Here is a 20,610-nt window from a genome sequence, read left to right as displayed (position 1 = left end):
ATGCCTGGGTTTTTGACCGAGCAACCTGTTGGGGTTGCTCCTCTTTTTCTGTGTAATGAAGTCTCCCAATCTCTCGGAGGTTAGGAGGTCGGGTTATCCCTAAGACCTAGGGGTTGACTCCGCTACTGTAGTAGTAGGATGTATCCAAACCGACCTAGCGAGGATTATCCTAACAAAAATCTGTCGCCCCGCTACGGACAAAGTCATTTAGGCCGATGGGCAAAAAAATATATAACATAAAAAACACCCAGATAACTTCGTTTGACGTTGAAGTTAGGTTTTCCTGCATACCTGGGGTGAACTTGTAATTATCAAAACAATGCATTAGTCATAGGTATACTAACAAATGAATTAATTAATGTACATTAGTATTACTCATGTATCACCTTATGTAAGGTATTGATCTCACTGCACTGTTGGACCGATTGGGTGAAGGACCCAAATTGTATCTGCATGATTAAGTTGAGCTTGAGAAGCTACTGCTTCAGTCCATAAGATACCTATACGCTAAGTTGTGGAGACTTGAGCTACGATGTTTTCAACTGCGGCCCTAGAGTGACATTTTATGTCTTCAACATATTATATTTGTTAGAATTGTAATGCTTTTCTACCAGATCATGAATGATTTTAACCCAGTTTTATAGCGGATTATGGTATATTGAACTTGTGGTGTGTGACGCAGAGTAAGGCGACATCAAGATCCAGGGTTTATTTAGGTTTCGTTAGACATTTCGTTTACAAACCCAGTTTATCTAGTATTGTTTGTAATAAATAACTCGTTTTGGTTTGCTTAAATGAAATATTTTGGTGGACAATGAGTGATTGGCCACATATTTGTGACCTGCCCGACATCTTATAGAACTGACAACTAAGTCTTTTCTAAATTCTGTTGCAAATAAAAAAATAATTTATAAAATTTAGACAAGGTGTTGTTTTTGAAAATCCGGGGTGTTACACCAGCAAACAAATGTGTGAGCTTCAGGGAAGAGGACACTAGCGTCTTTGTTAGCCGCACTTGGCCAAAACTCATGTTCTTAGTTCTAAATTCCATGTTGGTAAACATGAGGCCTATGTCACATGGGTATGGGTATAGAGGGTACGACACGACAATTCCAAAAAAATGTTGGTACAAGGACATGAATATATATATATATATAGAAACCTACTAAATGAAACATGCTATTAGATTTTCATGAATGTTTTTTCGAAATTCTGGCCGTACAAATATGTGATCTATATGCTTGTTTTTATAGGAATCACTTCTTGGAACATTTGATTCTGAAGCATGGATAGGTTTTTATAAGATTTCAAAAATCAACGGCCTACAATTTTCATAAAATTTCGAGGCTCCAAATACCATTGTTTCCATCCAAAATGCATGATCCCAAGTGTCGTAAATCAATCGTGCTGAACACATCTATGGGGTCAGCATTTCGAAAAAACACCGGAAATCCACTATCATGTTTCATTTAGTAGGTTTTGTATTTTATAGGTTTCCGTTTCCCTATATATATATATATAAGAAAAATGTGATATTTGAATATAAGAAGGGCTAATGTAATTTAAAGAAAAAAAAGAAAAGAATAGAAGAATTGGAGGGGGGGGGGGGTGATATTTGAATATAAGAGGAAAGGGAGGGGCAAGGGTGTAACTTCCCCCTCTCTTCGTAAACCCCCACTCCTCTCTCTCTCTCTCTCTTCGTTCTTCTTTTCCTTCCTCTTCTCCTCATATTCCTCTTTCTTTTCCTTCCTCTTCTCATTCTCTTTTTTCTTCCTCTTCGTCCTTCTGACTCCTCTGACCTAGTGTCAAACTACATTAAAAGAGAAAAAAACTTGGTATTGGGTTTGCATCTTAGATGGACCCGATCTGAACAGATCCAAAACGTACCCGTGCCTCATCCGGTACCCTCACCTAGGGGTGGCAAAATATGACATGACCCGCCAACCCGCTTCTTAGCCGGGTTTGGCTTAAATGGGTTCGTGTCGTAAACGGGTCGATCCACCTAACCCATTTATTAAACGGGTTGGGTTCGTGTTAGGGGTATGCCAACCCGCCAACCCGTTTACCCAATCCCGACCCGCCAACCTGTTTACCCAACCCCGACCCGCCAACCTGCCCGCCAACCCGTTTACCCAACCCCGACCCGCCCGCCAACCCGTCCGCTAACCCGTTTACCTGACCCGATCCGTTTATTAAACGGGTTAACTGTGTCGTATCGGGTTACCCGTTTAATAAATGGGTTGGATTCGTGTTTGCCACAGCCAACCCGTTTAGGTTCGTGTTGAGGTATGCTGACCCGCCAACCCGACCCGATTGCCACCCCTACCCTCACCCGTGTCCGGGCGTCTCAACACGGGTACACTGGGTCATATGGCGTGTCCATGTGACATAGCATGGGACATAACAGAACAGTTAGAGCCTGAAGAACTTTCTTTAGCACTTGACTAGGAATCATGGGAAAGATAGATGAGAGTCTAGCATTGATGGATCAGTACAATTGAATGGTCTTCATATTTGGAAAGGACAATCACTACTTCCATGGCAAGGTGCGTGTTTTAACTTACAAATGATAATGAGTGGTGTCATCTGTTGGTTTAACTTTCTGCCAGGGAACCGTAAATGGGTCACCTTTGACTTTTTTTGGGGTTCTATCTCCCTAGGTCATTAAATTTTCTAAGTCTTTTTACATGCCATCTGTGTGTCCCTTGTGATTCTTTTCTCTCATAAAGTTTCTTTTTCGTGGCAAGGTTTGTTTCTAATGTGGCAAAATTTTCATATCACTATGTAAAATGTTAGCTCCAGCATGTTTGTTGCCACTTGCCATTGTGATCGTCTGAGGCTCACCATTTCATCTCACTCATGACTGCTGTCAAAGGAGCTCCTTTTCCCCCAAATCTACTGTGAGCCTTCTTCAGTTCGCTAGCTGACACCGGGCAGGAGAACAATAAGTTCTGGTTTGTCTTGTTATCCTTCTTGCAAAGGTGACTTCTCTTGGGGAAACCCAGTCAGTACTTTCTTAACCTATCTTGAGTAGATAGTTTCTTATTTGTATCCAGGTATAAGGTCCAAGCTGCTCCCAGGCACATGATGTTTATACCACATGAGTTTCCCTCAATATTCCTTGGGTTTCTTATTTGTCACATTATTCCACAGCTCCTTCCCAGATGTACAGCATCTTCACTTCCCTATAGCAAAACGTCCTCTTTTCTTCATAGGGTATGGTTGCTTACAGCACTCCATCTGTTGAACATGAACTGGGTTGGGGGTATGTGAGCATATGTTGTATGCGTTCTCTAGGCTACATCACCCCTTCATGCTTTTCCAACCCAAACAATACTCTCCTTTTACTATGTCAATCACCGACAATACGAAAATGCCTCAGAATATTTTGACCTCATAAAATCAACCAATGGGGAGTTTACTTGGAAGTGCCTCAATAGCTAACCTGGCCGTGCTAGCCTTCATATTTGCTAGTTTTCCAAGGCTACTGACTCCTATCTTATGTCTGTGAACTGAATTCCATTTGACTGGATGCAGACTCTTGATATCTTTCTCACCATTCTATGCGAAGGATCTAATGGAATCTTTCAGAGAATAGGTGATAGATTTAACCACATTTTAAAGGATAGGAGCCAAAGCATAGTGATAACTGACTATACAGTTTGATTTGAGCGTTTATTGCGCAAGAGGGTAGCTTTGATTTGCATCCTTGCGGTATCTCCTTTATTCTTGCAAAATGATCCTCTCCTAATAAATGACGTCCAACTTCCTTTGAAATAATCAGATGCTCAAGTACTTAACTGGTAGTGAACAAGTAGGCTACCCCACAATGGGACTCCAGTCATAACTTGCCCATTTGAGTTCCATGCGATTGTCGACCTGCTCTTCATACCTGCACTTTTTTCCAAAACCTTGATAATTTGTTAGACATACGGCATAGTTTGATTTCTGATGGCTGTGATCAAAATTCTGTTGGACATGGTCAATGCTTTGTCTGTCCAGATCCATCCTTAAGATGGATTTATTTTATCTTTTTTTTTTTTGGTAGGCAAGCTGAAAGATAACCTTGTGGCATTCTAACCTCTGCCCCTACATTATCAGTTCAATGGTGTCCCTTTGCTTGCCTGATCCAACTGCATGTCGCGGGCACGTAGAAATCTGGGAAAAATCTCATAGGAAAAGAAAATTTTGTCTATGAGAAGTTTTGATAAGGTAAATTTTCTTTATGAATTTTTTTCCCTTGTTTATGTGACATGAGAAAATCGGATCAGAAAAGTCTTAGAATATTTTGATTGGAGTGAAGGCTACCTCCAAAACTAAATTTTTTATTGGACAAATTTCTCCATCTCTGAGGTGGAGAAAATTTTCCTGCCAAATCAGGGTAAAAATAGATTTTTTTTCCTTTTAAAAATTTTCAATTGTTCATTATGGATAGAAAAGTAGCCAGTTTCCTTTTCTGACTTGCAATTTTCCTAGCGTTTTCCCACTTCAAAAATCAGTTGAGAGAGGTGCTAAATGAAGAGAGAGATAACGAGGATAAAAATCAGCAACGAGAGGGAAAATGTTAAATTTGGGGTAAAAATTGGTATATTAACATTATTAGTTATTCACCATTGACTAAAAGAGAGAACAATTACCTTGTGTATTCCATCTGGACAGCTGAAGGCTAAGACTAAGACTTGGGTTAACTGTAATAACGATAAAATTAAAAGGTTTTATATGTTGAAAAAATAAGATTCCATACCTGTCCGTGATCTTACAAAGCTGTCACAAATATCAGCAATATTTGAAAAACATTGTGATTTTAACATGATAATTTTGACATCCTATTACGTTCCAAGAAAAAACAATATTCTGCAAAAATATCGCCTATTTTGAAAGTATCGCGCGTTCATCTCGATGTCCAAATCCGTTACTACAGGTCACAAGTCAAGCTGGGGTTGGGCTAGGGATGGCAGTGGGGCAGGGGACAAGGTCTCCACCCCCGCCCCGCCTCAAGATTTTATCCTCCACCCCTGCCTCCATCCCCGGTGGGGATGGATTTTATCCTCCACCCCCGCCTTCATCCCCGTTTCATGTCCTCCATCCCCGGTTCAAACGGGGATGAGGCGGGGCGGGGAAAAGTGCACGTCCATCCCCGCCTCCATCCCCAGACGGGGATGGATTTTAACCTTCGTCCCCGCCTCCATCCCCGTTTCATCCCCGGTCCAAACGGGGCGGGGCCCCGCTTTCCCCAGTCCACTGCCATCCCTAGGTTGGGCAGACTCCTACCAGTATATTAATAAAAAGAGAATTAGACAAAATTTACAATTCCTGTTGAGCAGGGCACCAATCCGGAGGCTTATCTTGGCAAATCCGGTCTGAAAGAATGGTCAACATGAGCCAAAAAACATGCCATCTTCTCTACGTTAGATCATATCTAACATTTATTTATTATTACTTAACAAACTTATTTGGGTCGAACCAAGCTAAACACATATTATTCATGTTTGATTAACCAAACAGTAGGAATGTAGGGATGTTAACGGGTCGGACTTACTCAGATAATGTCAGGTCTACCTTAATTGAATTTAAAGTCAGATTTGGACTCAATTAAAGAGTGCCTCTACCATATCAAGGATCCATGTAGACCCGATATAAAGGCTACAAAGGAGTTAGGATTAATACATAGACTTTGGGTCCAGATCCAAACCCATAAACAAACAAAATAAATACAAAATAAATAAACATGAGTAAAAACAACCCAGTCTCAATAATTGGATCCATGATTAATTTTTTTTTAAAAGTTTGTTTTCTAAATTCTAATATAATTTTTTATTTTCATTACATTTAATCCAAAAAAACGTGGTTTTCTGCTGAATCTTGAAAAATATGGAGTTTCATTTGTTTTTTCATTTTTTCCAAAGTTTTACGGAAAATGACAGGTTTTACACACAGTCCTGCAATGGACTTCACTTTGTCTGTTTATCTTCCAGGCTCTTAATTTCCTGGGGTTGTCCATAAATTGCAAGAAATTCCAGCCTACCATCATAAGAAATCATACTCCAATCTCTCCATTTTGAATGATAGATGAAACTCGCTGTTGGGCATTGACTAGTAGCTGAAACTGATGATTGCACATTTGCAACCAAAAGAAAAAAAAATCAAGTCATTCTTAGCCTGATTATATGAACATTGAACACAATAAGAAATCCTTGATCCCTTATAACAAAGAGAATGGACGAGCCTCTTCTTTCTAAGAACAACGCTTCAGATGACTCAGGAAGACAACTCTTGTTGGAGTTCCCTAATCTTGGCAGTCCACTGCTTAGATCACCTTCGTCCAAGCAGTCCACACCTCAACCATGGAGTCCTCTTCACAGGCCAACTACCCTCTCACCACCCCAGACTCCATCAGATTCTTCGTCAATGGCGACGTCCACGTCGCAAACTGTAAATGTCAATGACACCCCTGCTAGACAGAGATTGCCTCAGAGATCTTACTCTGCACCTTCAGTGTTCACTAATGTGAAGACACAATATCCTGACCCAATTAGCAACAACCCAACTTTGGAACCTACACCATCAATAGTAAGACTAGCTTTTGCAGGTGTTGCAGTCTATATATCAATTGTAGTTGTGTTCTATATGTTTAACAGCCACAAGTTTAAGGGGAAGTCTACCTATAGCCTTGTGGATGCGCTATACTACACTGTGGTCACATTGTGTACTATAGGATATGGTGATATAGTGCCTAATAGTACCTTAACAAAATTGTTCACTTGCATCTTCATCTTGATTGGGTTTGGCTTCATAGACATCTTGCTCACAGGCTTGGTCACCTATGTGCTGGATAGGCAAGAGTCACTGCTACTAAAAGCGATGGACATGAATAGTCGGAATATAGTCTTCAAGACATATGTTGTAGACATGACTAAGAGAAGAATGAGGATAAGGATGAAGGTGTTCTTGGCACTAGGAGTTGTGGTCGTCTGCATCGTGCTAGGGACGATTTTTGGCCGGTTTTTGGAAGGACTGAGCTGGGTAGATTCTGTGTACCTCTCTGTTACCTCTGTGACCACTGTGGGGTATGGTGACTATGCATTCAGTACCTTGAAGGGTAGGCTGTTTGCAATAGTGTGGTTGTTGGTGAGCACATTGGCAGTTGCTAGGGCCTTCCTTTACCTGACTGAGCTCAGGATAGACAAGAGGAACCGGTTGATTGCAAAGTGGGTGCTCCAAAAGGATATGACACCAAGTGATCTGGTTGCTGCAGACCTGGACAACAATGGCTTCATAAGGTACCCTCAAAACTGTGCTATCTTGATCTTATTATTTAGTGCTCCTTTCTAGCCTTTCTTCTATTTCATGATCTACATTACTCTCACACAAAGATACATTATCATTTTTTGCCAAGTCTCTTGCCTTTACCTTCAAGTAGGCAAAACTTGGGTCAACTTTTGGACACAATTGGGGTTTTGCACTTAAGCCTGATGCCCTGTTTGTTTACCATGGAAACGCAGCTAACATAGTGATTTTGATGAGTATGGCACACTCCCTTTATTCATGTGGTGCGTATGCATGCATGTGTGTGTGTGTGCGCCAACAGATGCGGTCGAGTAACTTGCATATCCATTCTCTCCTTTCTCATGAACCAACCCCAAACTCTTATTGATGAATAATTAAACCACAAGCTTAAGCCAAACATAATTTTCCAGTGTCGACTGAATAATTGGGGTGGAAACTGCATTTCCTGCAAGCCAAGGTGGACATGAAGGCATAGGTCGGTGCTTAGTTAGTGATGCTTAACTGTGTGTTTGGACTTTGGATTCAGGGAATTCAGTGGAACTGAAATCCAATTCCACTAAGTTCCTCCTTGTGGCTGGAAAGGGGCGACAGGAGTGGAATTGGATTGCAGTTCTACCAAATTCCCTAGCGTGTTTGGATTTAGGGAATTCAGTGGAAACGGAATCCAATTCCATTAAATTAGTCTTTGTAGCTGAAAAATGTCTACAAGATTTAGTAGAATTTACTAGAATTGGACCACGATTCTGCCTAAATTCCTCGAATTCAAACACGTTCTAAATCCAAACAGGTCGAGTCCAGGAAGTGGTGCTGTGATGGAAGCAAAGAGTATATTATCAGTGGGGTAGAATGGACCCGGAGGTGACTTGGAAGGCAGGTGAGTGAATATTACAAGCCTAGTTATGGGTTTGTTCATGGAACACCAAGAGCTGCACTAGGCAACATGGCAAGGTTTGCTTTAGGAAGGAAGACATAGAAGCTTTGGATGTTAGGGCATGGCATGGAGAAAGGGCATGAACCCAATGCACTGCCAGCTTGGTCTGTTTCATTGGCAAGTCAAAATGACCAAAGCACCAAAAACAACTGTTTTATGAAGCGGGGATAGGCTACTGCCATATGGACACTCCCATTTTTATTCTTAAATACATAGGAAAGTCAGATCTGGATCGGGTTGGAACAACCAAAAATCATAAGAGTGCCATACTGGATCTGCTCCATCTCACAGAATTTAAAAGGGTCTTCCGTGAGAGTCTAGTGGCAAAGGTCTAAAACTTACTAGCGCATGCAGCTTGGAACATACTTGACTGTGTAGCTAGTTGGAGATTGATCCTGTTGAGCAGGTCCTGAAATGGACATGGCTGTCTCGGCTTGTAAAGAGCTTGTTTGAGCACGTGGAATTAGGCTCGGCAAGCCAAACATGAACAATGGGTATTCAGCTCGGCTCGACTTGGCTCATACAATCTCTCTCTCTCTCTCTCTCTCTCTCTATATATATATATATATATATATATATATATATATATATATATATATATATATATATATATATATATATATATATATAAAGAACACAAACAATCTGAGCATCTCTCTTTTTTTCTCTCTCTCTCTTCACTAAAAAAGACCACATACAATTCCCCGAGAGGGTATTGTGTGTTCTCCTCCGAAGACAAATTCGCGTGTTTCAGTGTGTATAGAGGAATATCTTGGGACCCATGATAATTCATATGCCAATGTTACCCATGATAATTTTATAATAAAATAACATATAAAAAAGGTAGATATGCATTTGACGAAAATGTTTTTTCATAAAATAGATATCTGTGTGACAAAAATGTCCTCCCATAAATAGCTTTGCACATTTCTGCGACTCTTATCATTGCTTTAGTCGGAGCCCATCGGCTCCTTCAAAAGGATAGTGCCTGAGCTGAAGTTTGTGAAGCATATTCTTAAGAGTACACCATTGCTAGAGTATCTAAGAATCAACTTCAATCCGAGAAAAATGGTGCAGTGAACTATCATTACTAATGAGCTCGTTTGCTTAGAGAGGATGTATCTTCAGCTACACATATAATCGCTTTGCAGCATGAAATGAACTTGACGATGAACGTTCTGGATCGGCCTTTGACAACACACCATCTACTGTAACATGAGCTCCATTTGATGACGCACCATTTGCCGTCGTTTGTTGTCATCGGAGCATCCTGTGCTGTCGGAGCACCATTTGCCGTCATCTACTACCGTCAGAGCACTATTTGCCATCGTCTATTGCCACTAGAGTACCCTTTGTCGTCGTATGCTTATGAGAAATAGTTGAACCATTAGAGAAATCAGTATTTTGTCTATTATTCATCATGATACCAGGATGCAAGCGTCGAACTGAGTAGACAAAAAATAGCGATTTACAGAAGAGATAATGCTGACAGCATTGAATTGAGTAGACAAAAAACAATAATTTACAACAAAGATCAGATAAGATAGTAGTGATTTACAGTATAAATCAGATCAGAGAGTAACAATTTACAGTAGAAATTAGATAAAAAAGTAATGATTTATAGTAGAAATCAGATCAGAGAGTAGCGATTTACAATAAAAATCAGATCAGAGAGTAACGATTTACAATAGAAATCAGATAAGAGAGTAGCAATTTACAACAAAGATCAGATCAGAGAGTATCAATTTATAGTCAAAATCAGATCAGAGAGTAGCGATTTATAGTAGAAATCAGATAAGAAAGTAGCGATTTACAATAGAAATTAGATCAGATAGTAGCGATTTACAGCAGAAATAAGATCAGAGAGTAACGATTTACAGTGAAAATCAGATCAGAGAGTAGCGATTTACAGTAAATATCAGATTAAAGAGTAACGATTTTTACTGTAAATCGCTACTCTCTAATCTGATTTCTATTGTAAATCGTTACTCTTTGATCTGATTTCTACTGTAAATAGCTACTCTTTGATCTGATTTCTACTGTAAATCACTACTCTCTGATCTGATTTCTACTGTAAATCGTTACTCTCTAATATAATTTTTACTGTTACTTTTTTATTTGATCTTTGCTGTAAATTGCTACTCTCTGATCTAATTTTTAATGTAAATCGCTACTCTTTGATCTGATTTTTATTGTAAATCGCTACTATCTGATCTGATTTCTATTATAAATCGCTACTCTTTGATCTAATTTCTACTGTAAATCGTTACTCTTTGATATGATTTTTATTGTAAATCATTATTCTCTGATCTGATCTCTTTTGTAAATCGCTGCTTTCTGCCTACTCAGTTCGACGTTGTCACCATTATCTCTTCTGTAAATCACTATTATTTGTCTACTCAGTTCGACGCTTGTACCCTGGTATCATGATGAACAATAGATAGAATGTTGATTTCTCTAATAGTTTAACTATTTCTTACAAGCAAACAATGATAAATGATGCTTTGTTAGTAATAGACGACGACCAAAAGTGCTTCAGCGACAACAGACAATAATAAAATGTGCTCCGATAGCAACAGATGATGGCAAATGTTGCTATGACCGCAACAAAAGACGATAAATAATGCATTATCAAAGGAAGCTCCTATTAGAACACATGCTGCATTGTCAAAGAGTGATTAAGAACGTTTAAAGCAAAATATTGCGAGAAACGCAAGAAGAGTTAAATATTTAGGAAAAAAACAAAATGTTTAGACTTTAAAGAATTAAATCATCTTCTCTTCTTTCAATGAAAGGTAGTTTTATCCTTTTCTAGAATAATCGTTTCCTAACCAAACTGACAAAAAAAAAATACTAAAGTAAACGGCACCCGACTTCGATGGTAACTGATGCCCACAGACACGGGGATACTAGCCCCACGCGCTCATTCGGACCTCGAAGATGTTCATGCACCTGCGTGTTGTTATTGGGGAAGAAATAACCTGCTTCGCAATCCCCCCTCTTTCGTTCACGATCCATCCTTGACCCCCCCCCGCCCCCCAAATGCCATCATCTTGGTGTCTCCCCGATCAAATAACCGTATCTCCTCCTGCCTCGTTCTCATAAGAGAGGAAGGGGAAACACAAACTCTTTTTCAGTTTTCTCTCTCTTGCATCGAGAGAGCATCCACTGTAAATGGATGATGAGAGTCTCATCCCGTTCCTCAACAGCCCACGGAGAAGGAACGCCCTGTCACCCTCCTCTCTCTGCCCTCTCCCCGAGCACGACGAGGTGGCGGTCCCCCTCCGCCCTCCCTCCCTCAAGGAGCTCCTCATCTTCGGCCCCTCCGTACTGAACTCCGAAGAAGTCCCCTCCTCTTCCACCGCCGCCTCCACCACCATCAACATCTCCTCTTCCTCAGTACCATCACCGCCGCCGCCGCCGCCACCGTTGTCGCGGTTCTTCAATCCCAACCACAAGCAACAGCACCAGCAGCAGCACCACCACCACCACCCTCGATCCAACCTCCACCGCTCACGCACAGCCCCGGCCATCTCCGTCATCGACGCCTCCGGCAACCCACATGCTGCTCCTATCCCCAAGCCCCAATTCTCCGTCGTCCGGCAGGCCGTCCTCCTCCTCTTCCTCTACCTCTCCCTCGGCGTCCTCGTCTTCTTCTTCAACCGGCACCACTTCTCCGGCGAGGACACCAACCCTCTCGTCGACGCCCTCTACTTCTGCGTCGTCACCATGTGCACCATTGGCTACGGCGACATCACCCCTTCCTCCCCTTCTGCCAAGCTTTTCTCCATCATGTTCGTCCTCGTCGGCTTCGGATTCATAGACATCCTCCTCTCCGGCATGGTCAATTACGTCCTCGATCTTCAGGAGAGCCTCCTCCTGAGCTCCGCCCTCAAGGGCGAGGCCGCCCGCAACTACATTGTCGACGTCAAGAAGGGGAGGATGAGGATCAGGATGAAGATGGGTCTGGCCCTCTGCGTAGTCATCCTCTGCATCGGCGTTGGAACCATCTTCCTGAGGTGTGTCGAGAAATTGGGGTGGTTGGACTCCTTCTACCTCTCCGTGATGTCCGTCACCACCGTTGGCTACGGTGACCGGGCGTTCAAGTCGCTGCCCGGCCGGATGTTTGCATCAGTGTGGCTCTTGGTATCGACGTTAGCGGTGGCTCGGGCATTCCTTTACTTGGCAGAGTGGAGGATCGATCGGAGGCATCGATCGGTAGCTAAGTGGGTGTTGCATAGGGACATGACCGTCGGCGATCTGCTCGCTGCTGATATCGATAACAACGGCTTTGTCAGGTTCGTTGGTTTCGTTTCTGTTTCCGCATTCGATCGTCTTGATTCCACCTTCAGAACTCCCATTTTCTCTTAAACTGAGTTTAGGAAGCTTTTAAGTGTCCTGATTTGTTGGCAGTCATCTGAATCGGTTTCATTTGGTTATCATTTTTGTTCTGTCCATGTTGCTGCCTTTGGTGGTTATTCAAGCTAAGCTTTTATGTATGTCTCGTGTGATTCACATCTTTGTTCTTGATTGGAAATCATATTGTCACCAATCTTTTGATAACCTGTTGGATTATTTTCATCATCCTCGCGTGCTTCAGTAGTTACTCAAACCACAGCTTTATTAAGCAGCAGCTGAAATTTTGAAGGTTGAGCAACTAAATTCGTAGCTCATTCATCCATTGGCAGGATTATGGCTCCAGCTAAACCTTCTTGGATGCTTTTTAGCACCTGATTGCCCCATGTTCTGCTGCACCTTTTTGGCTGCTTTATGAGTTTTCTTTTCATGCTTCAGTATGATCTTGAAGCACGCCTTATTTCTGTTTGTTGCCTTTTGACCGATTGCTGATATTTAACATCATCTCCATTTAACATGTTTCTGCCACTCATTTTGCTTAATGTCAAACTTCATATCAGTCTCTTAGTAACAAAAGATCTGAAACTGCACTCAAGTGTCTTGAATTGTAACAATATGTGGTCTGCCATCACTTTCATCGTGTACTGCAAATTTTCACTCGTATAAGCAGTGTGTCTATTATTCTATCATGTGAGGCCTCACTCTGCGCCATCCCAATCTGCAATGGAAGGATAAATCATTCTATATCATCCTTACCATCAACATCATTTCTTCAATTGTTGTAAAAATGGTCTCATAAGTCATAAGGTGTATTGGAAGGGTCTAAGATATGGATTTTATCATACCATATCATATTGTGTAGTAAGATTTTACCACCAAAAAATAGAAAATAAAAAAGTCAATAGAAATAAAAATGGAAAAATTGCATTTAAGCGATAAATCTATAACATCAAGCAATCTTAGATTTATAACATGAATAATTCCTTGGATACAGTAATGATATGCAACAAATAACTAGAAATAAAGGAATAATACATTACAACAACAACAAAAAGTCATAAACACATAAATAACGTTATATAGCATAAAAAACAACACCCATCAATCAGATAAAAAAGGAAAAAGAAATCCTTTAAATTGCTACTATCTCTTTCAGTTTTCATCAATCACAGTGAAAATTATACTGAAATGAAGGATCTTCTTCTCATGCATCTCTTCTCTGCTCTTCCTTCAGCTTAGGTCCTGCCTCTTCATGAACTTCCAGCTGCCTTCAATTAGCATCATCATTCATCATGCTAAACTCTCTTTGCACTCATTTATCCAATATATCTACATTGTTAAAGCTAATGGGTTTATAGCAGTTCCTATTTCTTTTTTTTTATTATTTTTTGTATCCAAGGTGCAAATAATATATGTACACATTGAAAAATTACATGCAGAATGTAGACAGCAAATTATGGTAGAATATACATAAAAAAGAATAAAAAAATTACAAAAGATTTAACCTCTGCCTAGGTCTTATCCTAAGTCACATGGGTGCGGGTGCAGGTGCGGGTGCGGGGATGCGGCACTTTAAAAAACCTTGGGTGCGGGGGTGCGGCAGGGCAAAAATGTACACACATATATATAATTTTGAAGTTTTAACAGTTAACAACAGTAACACTATATATATATATATATATATATATATATATATATATATATATATATATATATATATATATATATATATATATATATATATAAGGGAACCTTGACAGTTTCAAGGTTGGCATAGTCAGATAGACCATTTTCTTAGTCAACTATATGTCTTGGACTGGTCAAAACAGGGGTACATTAACCAGGTTATATGAACATATACATGCTTGAGTGATTCAATGTAACTCCATAATTCTAACATTAAACCTTCCGCAGCATGTGTCATTAAATGAGTTATGAAACGAACTGCAGCAGAATTATGACCACGCAACAGAAACTAAAATCAAGTACAAACACATATAAGCATACACTTGTACGAAGAGCAACCAGCAAAAGAACTTGAATGAAGAGAATACCTTGTGTTTCTTGAAACAGGAAAGTGAGCAACTGCACCTTAAAATATTGACAAATCAATAACTTCTGTAACTTGGTAGATCTTATAATCTTATGAACTGAACTTAGATAATGAATCAATCCCAAAACAAATAAATTAAACCCATTACATGCCCATAACATAGCAACACATTTTAAGCAATGGTTGATAGAACGACCTTTCAAAAAAGATGAAAGTAACATTTGACCTTAAGTCATCAAGCATAAACAACTAATAAAATAGATTGTAGACGAAATAAAACATCAAGAAGCTCCACAAAACCCATTTTAGCATAGAATCAAAAGCCCCAAAATCAAATAGTCAAAGATCCCCAAAAATTAAATACAAATTTCATTAACTATATACCTCTATAGCATCATCAATTCATCGAAAAATTTTGGAATGCCCAAACTCCCCAAATAACATTATTGAAAAAGTTTCAGAATGCCCAAACCCCCAAATAATATTATTGAAAAAATTTTGAAATGTCCAAAAAGCCTATTAATAAAAAGTTAAAAACCCTACATGCTAATGACCCACGTGTAATACAATCAGAGAGAAGAGAGACAGTGAGAGTGACGAAGAGCAAGTGAGAGTGAGAGGCAGCGAGAGTGACGGAGAGAAGAGAGACCGTGGGAGTGACGGTGAGCGAGTGAGAGTGAGAGAGAGAGAGAGAGCAAGTCGGAATGAGACATACCTGAGAACTGAGGAGGAGCGGCCGGAAGGAGTCGGAGATCGTCGACATCGACTACAGGAGGATTTTTCCCTAATCCTCCTTCTCTCACTTGCTTTTCATCGGGCGAAAAAAAAATCAGTCTAAAAATTGGACTAAAATGACCCTGGGTGCGTTGACCGCACCCAAGGCCGTGTTGACCGCACCCGCGTCGCGTCGATGCGGGTGCGGCACCTGCTTTGCCGAGTCCCTGTGACTTAGGTCTTATCTTATATTAGAAATACATGGTCATTCAAGCTTGAGTTCTTCAACTGATCTCTTTTCTTAACATGGATGTGCTCAAAGAAGTTCTTTTATAAAGGTTATGATTGCAAACATGCTCTAATTGTGTTAATTGTGACGTTTGGTATGTTTTTGGGCACTTCAGGATATAATATGTGAATATTCTAAAATTATGATTGTGTTAACATTTTGTTAATAATGATGCTGTAATTGTTTTTTTAATATTATAATATACATATTTTTCCTGGTTTAGGAGAGAGAGAGAGAGAGAGAGAGAGAGAGAGAGAGAGAGAGAGAGAGAGAGAGAGAGAGAGAGAGAGAGATGTCAATGAATGGGGTTTCATTCAGATATCTGACCGAATATTGTTTAGTCAGATTCAGTTGAAGTTCTTATATCCAATTAGATATTTGGTTCGGACTCAGTTATATGTGACAAAATCCAACTCCAGTCAAATCCAAATCTGATTTTAGAGTAAAATCTGAACAGATCCTTGAAAGCATGAAAACCTGTCTCAATATTCTTCATTTATGTACCCAGCACATGGTGCCAGAAGACTATCTTCAAGCATAAGATCCAAGTAATTTGCTGCACAGACACCAAATGAAACACATGCTGATCTTGAATCATTCTTTCAGCAACCTTTAAATTTTCTATATCATTAGTATTAAACTGGACTGCATTAGAAGGTCAAGTTCAACTTTTACCACCTTTGGAAATATATAGGCCATCTCATATGCTGTCTTCGATCTATTTAACATATCAACTGATTTGAAGAGCACGATCCTCGTAGGGCATGAGAGCAAAAACAAAATTAACAAGTTTCATTGTTTGTTGTCCGTCCTCCCATTTGTACTGCAGCCTCTAATATCTGTAGCTTCTATTTGATTTTTCATTTTTTCCCCTAACTTTCTTGAAACAAATTGTTTATTTGATAGTTTACAATTTATTGTCAGCTTTTCAAAAGTGTACGGGGCAAAATTTTGTTTTTCACTTGCCGATGATGCTTCATCCAAGATATTTCTTCATGAAACTCTCTCAGACAATTTTTACAATGGTTAACGAGCTGTATATTCTTAAGTATAAGGAGCACAGTCGTTCGAGGCTAGGTTTCTTCAACTTGTTTTTGAAACATAATAAAGGACTTTATGGTACAATCCATTCAAAAAATGCAGGTCCAACTCATTACCTTGTGGTTTTGACCTCATCTGTCTTTAAAAATGTAGATCCAGCCTAATTTTTCAAGAATACAACCTTAGGTCAAATCAGGGCAAATACTTTAAGATCTTTGCATAAATCTAGTAACAAAAACAGCCTCCACTAGTTCCAATGCTGAGAGAAAGAGAGAGAGCAGTCAATCCCCATGTCTGATTTTTTCTGTGAGTTCTATTCTATTCAATGATATAATATACATCTCACTAGGTTTAGACAAAAGACCAGTCTACCCCCATAACAATACAATATAACTAAATTATAAAGAATACCCAGGATGCCCTTGAGTACAGCATAAAAAATAAATTACAAGATATGCCATTCCTAACAACCTCCCTCAAGCTGTACATATCTTCTCGATCATGGACAGCTTGCCCTTGAGAAACCAGATATTTTTCCAGCTTTCTTATCATGACTTTACTTGCAATCTTGGATGCAAGATCTCTCTCTCTCTCTAACCAGTTACAATTTCCCTTATCAAATTCTCTCCTCTCCTCCCCATTGTTGACAACTCATCTATACCATATTACTTTGATGCCAAGGAACTTCTGCTTCAAATAAAGACTGGATCAAAACTATTATCCTCCCGCTTCAACACCAACATCCCAACAAAGGTTTCTCTGACATCATCACTGGCGATCCCCTGTCTTTCAGTTGCCCTTCTGTGCCATTTCCAGTTTTCTACTTCAACAAAAATGGTGACACTAGACACATCTCATCCAAATTTTCCCGCTCCTTTTCCTGCTTCATCTTCTCCCCCTCTTGCTCATCCCTACACATACAAATATATAAATGCAAACCATGACCCTCGCCACCTGTCTACCTCTTTGTTGATATCATCACTAAAGACAACAAGCTGTAAAACTAGGTCATCACCTTCGTCTTATGCACACCCATCTCCTACTCAGGGGCCTTTAGCTTGATCTTGTCATTCTTCATTATCCTACACATTTAGTTAATTGTCCATCCATTGTCCATCCATGCACTATGACCATTGCTTGGCACTGTGATTCTAGATATGTTGTCTTTGCTTGCATATGATTCCTGGTAGTTTGCCTGTTTTGGGAGAAGATGGCTTATTGAGAAGGGGATGAATAAAGATGGTGCATGGAGGTTGGAGTTTGGGGCTGATGGATCTATTTCACCATAGAGATAAATTGAGAGGGATGTATTACACTTTATTGTATGAAGGGAAAACTTGTAATTTTCAATGAAGTTTAGGATAAAAGCTATTATTTTGGAGAAATATAGCTTATATTATTTTGTTAAGTGTGCTAATTTGGTTTACCATGCAAATGACTAGGTATGTCTGGAATAAACTAAATTTTGTTTTTGCAAATCACAGACAGGAATTAGATGTCTTTAAATGACCCTAAGGTAAATAGGAAGATCCTGATTAATACCACAGAGAGTTTACCAATTTGCCACGGTTGTGATACTCTAACCTAGTGGCATACATACTGAATAAATTCATATTTTGATTGTTATTTACTTGCTAGTTTTCTTTCAAATTTTAGCTTTTCTATTGATGCCAAGATTATAGATCCCATTTTCATACTATTTCAAGGGAAAACTTGAATTGGTGATCTACTCTTTCCTAATTCAAGGCTAATCTGAGTTTAGGGCTGTCAGCAGATCAGATCAGGCTGAAGAGGAACTGATCTTTGTCTGACCATAACATCTCATTTTGACTTATTTTCATGGTTGGGATAGAATTCTTTCAACATGATTAGATTTTGGTAATGAAACCTGTGACTTATATCACTAGGTGCATGTCGAGATAACTCAAGGAGTTTCAAGTAGTGCAAATGGTTCTATTTTGTTTGACTACTTAAGACGTCATGAGTTGGACTCAATGTGGCAGGCACCTCATGCATGAATGTGATATTCGATCACCAACTAATGAGAGAGAGAGAGAGATGTTTGGTAGTTCTATAATTAATTATTGTTTCAAGTAGTGAATATTCCAGCTTTGGTTGGATTAAGCCGTGAACATGAAGCTGATTATTGTTTGACAAAAGCGGCATGAGTGTTTACAATGTGAGATGCGATCCACACCATGTCTTAATTTGGATATTCAAACTGTTTTTCCTGCTTGCCTTGCAGGTAAACACTTAAATTTTGTTTTACGAAGCATATTTCCATGTAACTTTAATTACTTATCTAATTAACAGTCTAGCAGCCTGGACGCACACATGCATTGGCTCAGCCCATCTCTGACCATTCTCTTGCAAATTTTTTTGGAGGAAGACCATTCAACTAGTCTTAAATTTATTCTGTAATATTGATAAAGCTTTGGTCCGTTAAGCGATGGAATATACAAGTTTGTGTTACTGATGGTTTATATCCCAGCATGTAATGCAGAGCATCCTTTATTTGCTTGGACTTTATTTTCTACACATTATACCTAGCATGTAATACATAGGATTTATTTGCTTAGAGTATATTTTCCACAAATTATTGTTCATGATGATATCGCATCCAAGATTGAAAATTTCAATCCAGTGAAATACTATATGCTGATTGCTGATATTTTTTTTTTAATCCAGCATGGCTTTTGTCCCTGTAAGTGTTCTGGTTAACTGGCTCTAACTCGAGATCTATTTTTTCTGGTTGTACCAAATTTACATTTTTTTTTCTTTCTTTAAACTGCAGTAAGTCTGAGTATGTCATATACAAATTGAAAGAAATGGGGAAAATTGGAGAAAAAGACATTGTGCAGATCTGCAACCAGTTCAACCGGCTCGACACAGGTAAATGTGGCAAGATAACTCTCTCAGATCTCATGGAGAGTAATCACTGATCATCTTGCTTCTGTCCAATTAGAGGCACAGCCAGTATGCCATAGAGAAGAAAGGGCTGAACCATAGTAAAAAAACCCTTGTGCAGTGTGACCACAATGTATTTTCTTTCTATCTTCAATAGAGCTAAATGTTAGCTATAAAAAGTATTCTCAGAAGGGAAACGATTTATAGTGAAAAGAGAGCACCACAGAGCCTTTTCTTTCTCATATTTTGATTCTTTTCCATGGAAAGAGCATGTAAAAAACAATAAAGCAATGGTAGCTTTATGCTGCACCAAAGACAGCACTGTGAATCTTATTATTGTCAGTCTATATTAAAAAGGAAGGTAATCTGTTAATATGTTAGTTAATGAAAGAAAACCAATTCTGCTTTGTTGATTTTTCTCTTTGATTGGTCATTGCAGTGTCTCAATACAGCGAATTATTAAATGTGTCTGCTCAACTGCTAGGGGTGACTCGTGCATGTTACCACGCTGAAGGAATGTCACGAGTTTTGAAACGCATAAGTGCACGTCCCTTGCTGCAAGGCTGAAACTGGGTATACTCCCTGCTGGGCAAAGGGGGCGTGAGGTGCGTACACCAATGAGCTCACGAGTGAGTCAGGTTGTTTTCTTCAGTTATCTAAAAAAAAGGTGCCTGTTAGTGGAGCATTTCTTGCAAAAGGTCAAGCCAAGTTGGTGGCAACAAAACTGATAATTTTGCCCACAAGATCTCTGCTCATTTGGTAGGGAGTATGAAATCCATGGGCGCACGTTCTTGCCAAAAGGTTGAAGCTGGGTGTACTCTCTGGTGGGCAAGGAAACAACAGTAATGACCTTGGTGAGTGTGGTGGTTGGGTTTTTACACCAATGACCTTGGTGAGTGTGGTGGTTTTCCCTGATTATTGAAAAAAAAGAACTGATCATTTTCAAGGAAACGACAGTAATGAGGTAGTCAATATACATACAGATGACATACATTTGCCTGATTTGATAAAATACAACTATATAAAACCCAA

At 39.5% G+C, this 20,610-nt stretch overlaps 1 protein-coding gene across 2 annotated transcripts; it reads left to right on the top strand.

Annotated features, from left to right (window-relative positions):
- The first annotated feature begins 6,224 nt into the window (after positions 1 to 6,224).
- LOC149815784 (two-pore potassium channel 3-like) lies at positions 6,225 to 20,570 on the top strand. 2 transcript variants are annotated; one of them, XM_089989563.1, is made up of 3 exons: positions 6,225 to 7,280; positions 19,466 to 19,563; positions 20,018 to 20,570. In XM_089989563.1, exons 1-3 carry the CDS (start codon positions 6,409 to 6,411, stop codon positions 20,143 to 20,145), a joined length of 1,098 nt encoding a protein of 365 aa, XP_089845689.1. In that variant the 5' UTR covers positions 6,225 to 6,408; the 3' UTR covers positions 20,146 to 20,570. The 2 variants fall into 2 exon arrangements, with proteins under 2 accessions (XP_089845689.1, XP_089845688.1); XM_089989562.1 differs by lacking the exon at positions 6,225 to 7,280 and adding an exon at positions 11,340 to 12,516 and having other exon boundaries at positions 20,018 to 20,451.
- Positions 20,571 to 20,610: the final 40 nt, after the last annotated feature.

The sequence above is a fragment of the Nuphar pumila genome, chromosome 15 (genome assembly GCF_984573655.1).
Source record: "Nuphar pumila chromosome 15, dmNupPumi1.hap1.1, whole genome shotgun sequence".
NCBI classification, from domain to species: Eukaryota; Viridiplantae; Streptophyta; class Magnoliopsida; order Nymphaeales; family Nymphaeaceae; genus Nuphar; species Nuphar pumila.
The sequence above is the reverse complement of the archived record's forward strand: the minus strand, read 5'-3'. Positions and strand labels throughout refer to the sequence as shown.